Source organism: Calliopsis andreniformis, chromosome 8, assembly GCF_051401765.1.
Source record: "Calliopsis andreniformis isolate RMS-2024a chromosome 8, iyCalAndr_principal, whole genome shotgun sequence".
Lineage (NCBI taxonomy): Eukaryota > Metazoa > Arthropoda > Insecta > Hymenoptera > Andrenidae > Calliopsis > Calliopsis andreniformis.
The window spans coordinates 8,404,389-8,417,722 of NC_135069.1; the positions used below are offsets into that span (position 1 = coordinate 8,404,389).

The 13,334-nt window shown below is 42.9% G+C and overlaps 1 protein-coding gene across 1 annotated transcript in view; it reads left to right on the forward strand.

Annotated features, from left to right (window-relative positions):
- Positions 1–11,606, forward strand: part of Mamo (zinc finger protein 628-like) — an 82,342-nt gene extending 70,736 nt beyond the window's left edge. Inside the window, exon 4 of the mRNA XM_076383622.1 lies at positions 10,563–11,606. Within this exon, the coding sequence (XP_076239737.1) occupies positions 10,563–11,606 (1,044 nt within the window). The remainder of the gene's footprint in view (positions 1–10,562) is intronic.
- The last annotated feature ends 1,728 nt before the right edge of the window (positions 11,607–13,334 follow it).

A 13,334-nucleotide genomic window follows, 5' to 3' on the forward strand; every position in this document is an offset into this window, starting at 1 on the left:
AGGTCTATTATAGAGTCTCAGCATCAAATCCACAATAGTGCTGGTGCACTAAAATTTCAAAACGTCAGGCTTTCCAAATCTACCACCCACATACCACACAGCCTACACTACCATACATAAATATTTTGACCCTTCCACATTATTGAAACATATAAAATACATCAAGTAAAATTCTATGACATAGTTTTGGCTACAATCTTCATCTCAGACGATTACAGAGTGATCAGTTTAACTAGTATTTATGCAATAAATGCTGCCAATACTCAGAGACTTTCCAGTTAAACTAACCACCCTGTATATCAGGGTTACAAATACTGATAAAAATGATATTTGAAACCAGTTAATACAAATAAAACGTGCATAGATATTTCACGAATTTCCAATAACACGAAACAGTCCAAACACTCATGCACGATAAAATGTACATTCTTCGAAATCCAAAATCGAAGTCTCCTAAATTCCCTTAACTCGACAGTCACAGTACCAACCGAAACCCCTCTCCCATCAGTCCACCACGGACTCGCTCCACTCTCCTTAGATCTCGAGAAGCCAACGAACCCAGTTCTCAAGAGCCATGACAAACTGGAGTCCCTATTACTCAAGGCACCGTCGCAGAAATCAATTCGCTCGGCAAAGACCAAATGGCCCGTTCCAACGAGTCGAGCTTCCCGTTCGAAAGTATGGCACACAGAAGAATATTGATGATTCTTACTGCATGCCCTGGACAGGGGGGAATCGGAAGCCGATATAGGTTCAGAGGCACGCGTGGAGTTGTGCAACCCGAGGTCAGGGGTATGTTCACCTGGCGCCGCCCTAAGTCACGCCTACCTGCGCAATTCGAAACGTAGGCTGGCACGCCTACGCGTGCACCGATACTACGCCACTCTCCCACCTACGCGACCTACATACAGTCTCGGACAAAATTCGCTGGACGTTGGTTCGCGTTCGACGCATGGACGTCGGGGCAAGTGACGTTCCCCGACGCCAACGTGATCGGATCTAAGAAACTCCAATGCGGGACAGCACTTCCCCTCCCACGACCCTCTCCTAGCTCCTCACGCCACCTCGTCTGTGGCATATCTTCCCCTTCGCGTGCACGAACGCCGAGCGTTTGGAATCTGGGACATCTTCGACCGAGCGACAGATTTTTTGACAATATCGGTGGGAATTCAGCTGAGTTGGGAAATTTTGGATCTTGAGCTCTGTTTTTGGGGCGATCGCGATGACCGAGGTTGGAAGTTTTGGATTTTGAATTTGTGGTTTGCAGAGGTGCAGGGGTGAGTTTTTCTTGGGGATTTTTAGGTAGGGAATGTGGGGGTTAATTGGATGGAGAGTATGGGGGAGATCTCTTGCGAGTGTTTGGGTTTTGAGTTTTTTAGACATTGGAGATGTAGAAGGAAATATTAGTTGAGATATTTTTCTTAGAGCCAGAGGTAGAAGATTTTGCTATACCTTTTTTTGGAAACAGATGTTAGTAGTTTATTACTTCTAGAATTCATAGGGAGAACAAATTTAATAGATCTACAGAATCTACAACACACAATATTTATTTAAGTATAGTAAGTGGTGGCTGATCAATTTAGATCCAGAAATAAACTAAAATTTCAACCGAGTTGCACTTCTTTCTATCAATCGAATTGATAACCCATATTCTTTCTTCATCACTAACACAAAGTGTGCTAAATATTATTTTTTTACTTCTGCAAATAACGTAATACTTTTTAATACCATAAAATCATGTAGTATTTCAATATTTCGTGGTCTGACTTTAACATGCATATTCTACTAATCGACAGCAAGTAGTACAGCTTCTCATAAAATGATAGAATTTTTAAAGATTAACCATGCTCTAGAATTTATACTATTTCACTTTCGTTCTTATTATCAGCAATCAACTAAATAATTACCATTACTCTAGTTATAAAATTGCTTCCGCTTCCGATACCCATAACTCCACGACTCATATCTGTCACTTCTTCACAAAATATCTCATAATTTATTATTGATGTAGTATTCATATATACAAATATTAAACACGTTTCAGATCTTAGTATGCAACATGAAAGTGGTATCAAATAATTATGAGTTGAAACTCGATACAGGGAAATTCGGGTTAGAAAGAAGTGAAACATGAGTTTGAAATCTGTATCGGGTAATTTAATTACTTCGCCAGGAAGCGAAACTAATTCCATCATATTCTTCCGCGGCACATCAAAATAACTGAATGACTCTTGATATGCTCGCGAGACGGGATCGTATCGATTCTTGCACTGGTAACCGCCGGAAGAGTATCTTAATATTCATTTATTCCGGAAATCCCTCTCAATGTCTCTCGAGCCAACCGATAAAAACGTTTCCATGAAAAGTGCAGTACTAAATTTCATGGGATGAGGCAAAAAGTAGAAATGCATCATGGAAAGTGACAGCCGTGCATAATTTATCCCTTGTATATTAAATGAATTTAATATGGAGCAATTTATTCGTACCACTGATAAATTTAAGGAGATGAGAAATTAACAGCCACCGTGCTGGCAACGGTTAAATTTGTCTTCACTCAAATTAATCCAAATTTAATACCATCTCGTGGAGGTGGTTGACAACTTCAATCCTATATAACAGACGAGTCAATTGAGGAATAAAATTTCTTTCAATCTTAATAATCGAAGCTCGATTCATCAAGTTACAGTAGCGCATTTTTATCTTTGCAATCCACCTCGAATACTTCAGCCATCACTAAAACGTTGATCAGTTAGCCTATATATCAGTGATACTCTCCGACCTTAGGACAATCCAATCGATCAAACATTCTCCAAATAATCCATAGAAAACCTTTCTCGTAAACAGAGAAAAATGAACAGATTAGTATTTTTATCCAGTAACACGTAATGTTAACACTTTCAAATATCAGTAACATTCATCGATATCAATAACATTTCTTCAGAAAGGCCTTCATTAAAATACAGACATGTCCCATAAAATCAGGTTTTATCAAGTGTCCAATTAATCATGGACAGTAATATATTCCCCAAAAATTGAGATACAACATTGGTCCAAGAGCCACCCAACCATAGGATGCAGATTTCTAAACTTTCCCGCAGACTGTATCGATAAGCGAGTGTCTGTTAGCGTTTCCACCCGCGACCCGACACGTACAACCTCCTCGAAGGTTGATCGTGTGTGGGTGGTAGGTGTTTGTCATGTGTAAGCGCTCTAGGTAGTTCGTATCCGCGTGGTAAGCCTACGCCTACCACCCCCAACCGATCACAGGGAGACTGCTCCTACTACCCCAGTTCGGGAACGACGCGCGTTCTCGAGTTCGCGGAGCAGGTCACCCCGTGACACGTTCTACTACGTCTGTCCCGTACGACAATCCGGTTTATAGTCGCGTATGCACGTCGCCCCGACTTTTACCTCAGAAAAGTTAGGCTAACCTTGGGAAAGTTGCTGGAGGGTCGCAAGGGGTACATGCATGCTGCGCGCGCTCTTGAACAGGATCTCGAGATTCGACGTTCTTGGGGGAGGAATTCTCGATATCGTTCTATGGTTAGCGATCGTGAAAGAAACGTGACTACTTTGGAAAGGGGAGTGCTTTTGTTTCAGTCGGTTGAGGAACATGGGACTCTGGAAAGGGATTTGAGGATGTAGGCAAAAGAAATGTAGAGGGTGTGTCACGTAACTGTATCACCTGAATTTTTATGTAAATAGTTCACTGCATTAACAAGTGTTCGAGATGAAAGTTGTTTGATATCGAGAGCGTGCTTTTCTTTGGTATGCTTCCCTGGGTAACACACAACTTTCGTTTGAAACATTGATTCGTGTAAGAAATGGTTTAAAGAGATTCAAGTGACAGAGTTACGTGTGTCACTCTGTATAGAGTATTTGGCTATAGATTAGAGATTAAACATTCTTTTTCATTTTAGTTGGAGTTTAATCTTGCATTAACTGTCCAAAAAAGCCACAATTTACTGAAGTCTATAAAACAAGCTAAATCATTTAACAAAACTTAATACAAGATGTCATACAGAAAAACACCTTTCCAAGGCATCTAGTAGCCTAACAATTGATATGACGTAGAACTCGTACAAAAGCAAAGGAAAGAAATAGGATTGTGTTTGACATTTTATTTCTGTGAAGTTCTTCCTTTGATAGAACTGCATAAAGATAATGTGAAGTCTAGTTGTTTCGCAGAACACGTAGGCTTGATATTTAAATGACAGTCACCACGGGTAAGGAGAGCCGATAAAGTGGACGTAGCGCGATTTCCTTAAAAGCGAACGTTGCGAAAGCTAAGGGTACCAAGAAACATCGACGTTGCATATTTCATTCATCGGGCACATCCGTTTCTGCAATTACCGAACACCAGAGGATATGCAAGACCGCACTTTTGCAATACTTAGTAAGCACCTATATCAAGGTTTACGGATGTTCATTAGATACGCGAATCGTTTTTCCTAAAATCATTCAATATGCTTCATAAATTTTGTTAATGAAAATCAATTATCACCTTCGATATCTGTTTTTAGAAATTTATTATTTTGTGTTCTTCAGATTGGCAATGTTTCTGTTATTCAATGAAATAAACTTATACATGATACATTGCCTGTATATCATATGCAATAGGCAATGCATCATACGTAGATTGTAAAATTAAGATAACATGGGAACCAATATTTACTGAAAGAAGATACTAACTAACTTACCTATTTTAATTAGGGTAAAGAAATGAAATAATGTCTTAGAAAAGTTTGTGCATTACTAATGAACGCACAATAATGAAAATTAGAAACTATTAAAATTGTTCATCGAGAACAAATGTTTCTTTAACAATTAATTTACCTACTTTCGTTTAAAAAATCATAGTAGAAAGATCAAATACAAAATAAGAAAATAAGAAGACTTACAATTTATAAGTTTGTTTCTGTGATCTAAAAAATATCGCAGAAGCATGAAAGAGAATGTTACTATTAAGTCTTTTTGGTGAATTTAAAAAGTAGAAGATTAAATAATAGGAAATTTTATTACTATTCGAAAACATAAATGAATAGTAGCATACAAAAAATAATTAAAGATATATCAGTGCTTTAATCATCAGCAGAGGTCGTTCATTCCTTAGTCAAACTTATGAACAGTAACTTATATTTAACAAAATCGTATTCTTTGTGAAAAGAAATATCAATTAACTCATTAATTCCTCAAGCTCCACATAATATACTCAGCATCCAATTAATAGATCATGTCTCTCTTCTAAAACAAAACTCGAAAGCCAAAAACCAGACTACTTATCAAAATCATTGACCTTAAAAAATCGAGGCTCAGTAATCGGTCCTGCCCACGAGACTCGACTTCCGCATTCACTTTTCAGTTCGTTCTTTCTCGTTTGCTCCGAAAATCCTCCGAGAAAGCACCCAAACACGTACACACAGGGACACACGCCCAGAGAAAAAAAAAATAGACACGAGCAATGCAATGTTCAGCTAGCCCAAAAGCCACCCTGTAGATCGAGAGTCTCGCATAGTGCTAACAGATCGTATTACCGCGTAACTAAGCTTCTCCGTATATTTAAAAGCGAAAGAAGAAAAGAAAAGGAACCTAGAAAAAAAAAACTGAACAGAATGTGCGAAAGGATGAGAAATCGTGCGCGTGAACGATGCCGAATGAAAGGGTAGAGGGAGAATGTTGAAACAGGAGCGAACGATTGAGAGATGGGAAATGATAAGCACGCAAACACATACATAAATGAAGAAATGATGTGACGAGGAACCTACAAGTTGTTATGTTTTCTACAGTAACGTTTGTACCGACTTACAACAATATTTGTACAATATACGATAAAAAGAGACGTACCTATACAACATAGGTTACCCAGATGCAATAACTTTTTTAAACGGTGTTATACCAAGCCGGGATATTTTTCATACTTGTAACGAGCCGCGGGGGCCGAGGTTCCGGCGCCGACGTGCCGGAAACGCGAACCTCTCGCCTGATACTACATCGTTTCGTTTTTGTGTGCCAACCAGAGGAACGTTTTCTAGATTTTTGCTTTGCAGACGTGCGACGTGCGCGGCCGCGACCCGCACCCCGCCGCCACCCCCCGACAATGATTCTCTGTCGTCACAGAAATCGATGACGGCCGTGCCGTTTCTAACTGCATTCAGTACACCTTGACACCCTCCCCCCCCAGCACTTGACGTCCAATCGCTTGGTCTTATCTCGAGTTAAAGATAGGGGTTAGAGACGACGCGACACACATTTGTTAGCGAGAGTAGGCTAGTTCGCCTCGGCCGATGGAAGTGGAGGTCCGAGCGAGACGCACGTGATATGAGCATCCTGGATGATAGCTGTCGCTGGTTTTCTGTGGTCTCGAGGATCGCCAGTCGCGAAATCTCGCGATTCGAGGCGGACAATCGAGCTGGGAGGGTTTATGGTCGCGTGATGGGGGATCGCGTGAAGGTTTTCTAGGGAGCTTGGGAAGTGGGTGAGATTGTTCTTCTCCTGTGGCGAAGGAATTCGACTGTGTTACTGTCTTTTTTGATGGAGTTTGGTTTTGCTAGCTGGTTTTCGGGGAGGATTTGGGAGCGTTTGTTACTTCTGAGGTGGAGATTTGTGGGTTATGGATTGGATACAGTTGGAGGGATTCTGTAACGAATGGGAGGTTTTGTGTTTATGTTTCTCGTTGAATAGAAATGATCTAGCTTTAATATTTATAATTGGCAAACATCGTATTGGGTAGATAGTATTAGTCGTGCAATTCTTAATTGCACTGTACATGGACCATAATTACAACTTTGAGTAAGTAATAAAGATACTTAATAGTTAAAGCTGAAGGCTAAAATTATTACTTGAAACCACTAGGTGATTGCCAAAACTTAGAAACTCATATTATAAAAAATAGTTGAGCTACATATTTATTAAAAATGACATATTTTGATTAATTCAAATTTCTAAAAATTTTAAATATATTGAACATTGTGAACAATTTAACAAGTACACAAGTTACTTTAAAAGAATCCCATCCATAAATGATTACTTAACGAATCTTTATCTCAGATTTAACCAGCCCAAAAGTTATCAAAAAAAGATAGAATGAATGAAATCTTGAAATCATGTCAGAACAAACTTTCAAAGTCTCAAAATGCTCACGGTTGACAAAGTAGATTCGAAATGGTCACAAAGAGAGCATAGCTAGCGATACTCGAAGAATTTATCTGGTCGTACGTGTTTCAGTTTCATTTCTCAAATGGTTGACGTGAAACGAACACGAGTAATGTCACGTACCGTTTGCGTCAATAGTCAGACAAGGATCGTGATTAATTTTTGTTCCATTGTTCTCGATTAAAGGTTTATGCAGTATGTGGCGGAAAAAACAAAAACCTTCTGGTTGATTATGATGATAAATTGTATTTCTTTTCTATTTGAAATACTTTATCCAAATTTTCACTAAAGACTTACAAAATATTACAGATTAATAAATTTGCAAGAAACGACATGATGGTAACATCTATTTGAAATTTTTGTAAAATAAGAATATTCATAACATAAATCAAATTCTTTTGATTACACTATTGATAATCTATTGACTCTTACTGGATTTTATAAAATTCTTCGTCTTTTTGTACCTGTTAAAAGAAAATCAAACTATTTCACTTGTTTTTACAAATTCTTAGTGTAATTTTCGAATATTCCTGAAATAACCACTTCATTTTCTAATTATTATTTTAAAACTAACTTATCTGAGAATGTACATCATTCTTGTGATACAACAAATATATCAAAAACAACCGAAATGATTTTGCCAAGTCTGCCAAAAATTAATTAAGTTTAGATTGTCTCCAAAATCTCCTTCTTCTTTTAAACTCAAACCCCAATAGTTAAACTGCTTTCGATAATATCTCGAATGAACCTTCTGACTTCAATTCAAATATTCAAATTTTCCTCAAAAGAGCTCTAGCTACGCCATCTTCATCCCTTTCGAACCAGCTTCGCCAGTACCCTTACTTCACGGACACCCCATACACGCGGACCATCGCGTGATCCTCGGAACTCTCTAAGCGCGACCTTGCTGATCGCAGATACCGCGGTCCGAGATAGGACACGTACGTGAATAATCGAGTCGCGATCTCCGTCGCCACGAAGAAAACAGAGACACAAGGCGAGAACCAGTGCGTCTCGTTTTCGCGATCTATTCCCTCGCGAGTGTTCGCTACGCGATCGACAGGATCGCTGCACGAGCCGAAATCGATCGCCTTCGCGACACGCTCCAGGGAGGTTCCTCGGTTCGAGGGCGAAACAGAAAATGGTGCTCCGAAAGCTTATGCGTCTTTCTGGCGTTCGTTGTGCTCGCGATTGCGCCGTTCTATCGTCCCTCGAAAGATGCAAAGAACGAAGAGAAGGAAGGTGAGACCAGGGTTGCCGGAAGAATCCCTCTTTTCCCATTTAGGAGGAGTGGGAGAATGTAGTACAGTAGGTAGGCAACAGTAGTGGCAGTAGCCACTGGCCCAATGCACTACCTTCTCCCACTCCTCACAAATGGGAAGAAAGGAGTTCTCCAGCATCCCTGGGTCACGTCTGGGTCAGGTTTCCCATTTAGGAGGAGTGGGAGAAGGTTGCACAGTAAGTCAATAGGCAACAGGAGTAACAATAGCCACCGACCCAGTGTACCACCTTCTCCCACTCCTCGAAAATGGGAAGAAGGGAGTTCTCCAGCAATCCTAGGTGAGACAGTCGTCAAAGGCCCCGCTCGCTCGCGGGCGAGAGGGTCACGTGACGGCCCAAAAAGCTGTCGCGCGCGCTCCTGCGCGCCACGCCGCTCGAGAACGTGTCCCTCGGTGCTCGAAGACGCGTCCTGGCTGCGGTTTAGAGGGGAGACACCCGGAGGAATAGGTGGAACGTGCGAAAGAATAGTTTGCTGTGTTGGTTGCGGGCCCGATGCGAGTCGAAAAACGAGAGGAAGTCGTTTGCGAGCCGCGAGATAGTCGATGCTCGAGGCGCGCGAGGCTGGCGGAGAGACGTTAAGCTGGCGGACAGTGTCCTCGGTCCCTCTCGCGCGTCTCGTTTTTGGATATGCGAGAAAGGTTGCGAGTCTGTTGGTAGAGGCCGGAAGTCACCATCGCGGCGAGTGATTTTAAGAAAGCTTTCCCGCGTGTGCGAATCCAGATCGAGGATCCCTCGACGAGACAGTGCCCGACGTGAAGACTTGTCCGTGACACTCTCACCACGTTGATACGCGTTCTGATCATTATGATGAGTAAAGACGCCTTGTTTTCCGTGTAAAACGACGTTCTTTCGTTTCGGTTCTTAGGCGAACGAATGCATATCATAGTTGTAAATTAACGATTTGTGAAAATAAAAGCTGCAAACTGTTTGTGTTAACAATAGGTCATTGAACCTCGTGTCTGTTGTCTCTGTTCTATCCTGTCCGTTTGCTCGATGGTAGAGTAGTTGGCTTGCTGTCAATAATTTATCTTTTGGTTCAGTGGTTATATTTGTTATATTGATTACTATTGGCCGTTTTGTTAAAATTGTTGGGACGGCGGTCAGAGAGGAGATTGAAGATTGAAGACGATTCAATGTGACATTAAATTTATTTTTATAAAATGGAGTATTTAGATACATAGGGAATATACGACAAGTAATGTATCTTGAGCATAGGACAATATGAATTTTCAAGTCTTTTCTAAGCATTGTTGTAAATCAAATTATAAGTAACACAAAAACTATTAGACTGACGTCGATGTCTCTGCCAAGGATGGTAAGGAATAGAAATAATTGGTAAGTCATTTCTAGCTTAATCATTTCAGGTATGCTGGTACATAGGTATGTGTATGCTTAGCTTCTTTTGGTTCAAATATTTGCAGATAAAAATAAACTGAATGCAGAAGCCAAACTAATCGACTCCGCTTTTGTAAAATTTGTAATTTTATCGTCCAAGTACGCGATTAATGGATAACTTTTAGAAAATTGAATGACTTAAGTGTACAGAATGATAAAAATATGTAGGTATGGCTTCTGAATAAAGTTTAATATATTTTTAGAATATACCCAAACGAATTTTTAATTTTTAGTGAACAATTCAACATAACAGAAACAAAACTAATCATCCCTCAAACACTTCATTATCTTCTGTACTTCAGTTACAGTTTCACACAAAATTTCTCCTGAGTAAAATTAGTCATCACTGAATATTTTAATTAGTGTCCAATAATCCCCAACACAAACTCCCACACACCCTCAACTAGGAATACCCATCTAAGATAGTGAAATTCTTGCTATGAAATATGTATAAAATAAATACAGTTCTAATTATTACATAAAATCGAGATATGACACATATCTCTATCCCTCATTACAAAGTCTTCCATTGCTAAGCCAGAGCAATATTAAAAATACATCACAAAAAATCTCAGAAATTTCAGACTCCATATCATTACAACACATTAGGGTTCAAACTTCTTCCAACCCCAACCACACCCACACTTCCAGCTCCCCCTGCAATCACCAACGAACATCAGTATCCAACACGTCCCCACGGTCAAGCATCATCTAATAAACCGCAACAATTTCAGGTATCACTGGCCCTCGGTCTGGAGGCAGGCGGTTGGGGCGCGCTGGTGGAGCGCTCGGCCAGCGGCGGCGGAAGCGGTTCCCTGTTAGGTCACGGTGGTTTCGCCGGCCTAGCTGGTCTGGCTCGTCGCTGCGGCGTCTGTTTGGCGACGTTTCCTTCCGCCTGGTTGCTGGAACGGCACGCGTTGCTCCAGCACGCTGGCCAGGCGAGCGACGACAAGCCTTTCACCTGCGAGCAATGCGGCCAGCGCTACCGCTACCGTTCCGCGTACGTGAAGCACCGCGAGCAGAACCACCGAGCCCGCCTGCCAGCCGACAAGCTGTTCACCTGCGACGTCTGCGGCATGCAGTTCAGGTACCTAAAGTCCTTTAAGAAGCACAGGCTGAACCACGCGCTGGAGCGACTGCAGCGCGCCCCGGAGCCGCAGAGCAGCGCGATGGTGGTCTCCGCGGCGGCGGAGCGCAGCGACCAGGTGTCCAGCACTGGCGAGCCGTCGCTGGTGGAGACTGGCAGCGACACCACCAACCCTGGCGAGGAGGAGACGCGTGGCACCTTCGCGGAGAACGCTCGAGAGGAGACAGTGTCAGAGACGGCCAGCGTGCAGGAGAACCCTGGCGAGGCGGTCGAGGTCCAGATGACAGAGGCGCCCACAGGGAACGGGGGCTCCGCGGGCGGCGCCAGCGAGGTCGGCGACGTCGACGACAACGCCGTCGACGACGACAGGCCCGAGCCAGTCGACGCTGTCATCAGCCTGGCGCGCAGCAGCCACGAGGTCGACAGGCGCGAGCGCCGCTTCGCCTGCCCCTTCTGCGGTAAGTGCGTCAGGTCCAAGGAGAACCTCAAGCTCCACGTGCGCAAGCACACAGGCGAGCGACCGTTCGTATGCCTCTTCTGCGGACGCGCCTTCGGAGGCAAGAGCGACCTTACCAGGCACCTCCGTATACACACGGGCGAGAGGCCCTATCATTGCGAGATGTGCGGCAAGTGCTTTGCCAGGGCGGACTACCTGTCCAAACACCTCACCACGCACATACACCAGCGTTAAACGCGACCACCGGGAGCTCCTGGACGTTCTTGCCGAGGTTTTGTTGTCTTCCCATCAGAGATGCCTTGGCGACGTGGTTAGCTGCGGTACTTCGGTGTGGAGACAACGCTTCCTTACTCGTGAAAAGAGTCGCCCTCGTGCTACGTTTACATTAGACAGATTTTGGTCGAGCATCCAAGTTGGTTAGCCTGAAGTGGGTCAAAATTGTCCTTTCACTTGGTTGAAATTGGGTTCACGAGGACAACTTTGAGTAACTTCTGGTTAGGCAACTCGGTTGGCTGACTAAAAATTGTTTGATGGAAACGTAGCTTTAGTAATTAAGGCTACCGTGAGGTAGATGCTCAATGGGAGCAATCACTAGAAATATTGTATCCCAGCAATCGGCAAGTCTAAGTGAAAGTCCAAGTTCTGTCTCAGCTCCGCCCACTTGTTACGTGTGTAAGTAAGGAATATTCAATATGAACTTTGTATTTGTTAAGCTACGTTTAGATTAGACAACTTTCGGTCTGGCAACTGAGTTGATCAACCTAAAGGCGATCAAAACTGTTGTTTCAACTTGTTTGTAACGGAATTTAAACGGACGACTTTGATCAATTTCAGATTGATCATCTCGGTTACCCAACTAAAGTTACCTAATCTAACGTAGCTTTAGTCGAACCAAGTTAGCCGATTTGTCTTCGATCATACTGTTTTATGATAGAGTATTTCTAGCGACTGTGTCCCAGTCTATGTCATTTAAGTTACTGTGAGTACAACGCCTTGGGGAGATGCGATGAGGAGTATGGAAACTCATGAGAGGACGCTTCCGAGAATTTGCCAGCCCTTTCAGAATCGCACTTGTTTGCTCATATTTATTTTGTGGTTAATGGTTTACGGTAGCAATATGTAAGAGATATATCGAACGCGTTCCTGGATTCTTAAGGGGCTGGCAGGACTCTCGAGGGTGTCGAAGATGGAACATCGTCGCCTCATTCTTGCGAGGCGTTGTACGCGAAAGTGTTGCTGTCGACTGGGTTGACTCTTTGAAGTATCGCGCTCAAGGCTTGTCTTCTCGTGGCTTTCAATTCAAACAACGAAATCGTAGACAATTATAACGGACGCTTGAGGAGTTTGCTCAAAGCAAATACAAGTTGGCATTCGTTTGCGGCACCCAAGTCGAGTCTCACACTCGCGGCTCACAGGCCTGAGAGCGTGTTCCTACCTAATAGATCGTTTACGAAAGGTGCGTGGCAAAAGATGCGCGAACCGGTACGCCGAGGCATCCCTGGCAAAATATTCTCGCGATTCTTGGCATCGAAGATGAAAGCATTCGCAGCGGCGCGCAGACAAAGGAGCAAGAACGTCCATGTAGCGAAACGGTGGTTCACTAAGGCGGGATGTTCGATATGCTTGAAAAGAATCCTCGTAGATGCGGGAGAAGCCCAAAGGTTATATTCTTAACGCGCAATTGAGTTAAACTAATTTCGCAAAAAGGTACTCAGCGTCTTCGCGAATCCACCTCTCCGAGTGCGTTGAACTGAAGAATTTCCGAGCTGTTTCCTCCCCGCTGAAACGCTTTCAAGAAAACGCGCGGGAACGAGGTGAGGGAGAGGGAGGGGAAACGTTCTCGAAGAGAAGAAGGAAAGACGAGAACCGCGTATCCATCCAGCCGTTGGCCCAGCAAGACGAGTCAATTACGGAGAAAGAAGGAAACGGAGTAATCGTTGGCAGCGATGGCGGAAATTCTAG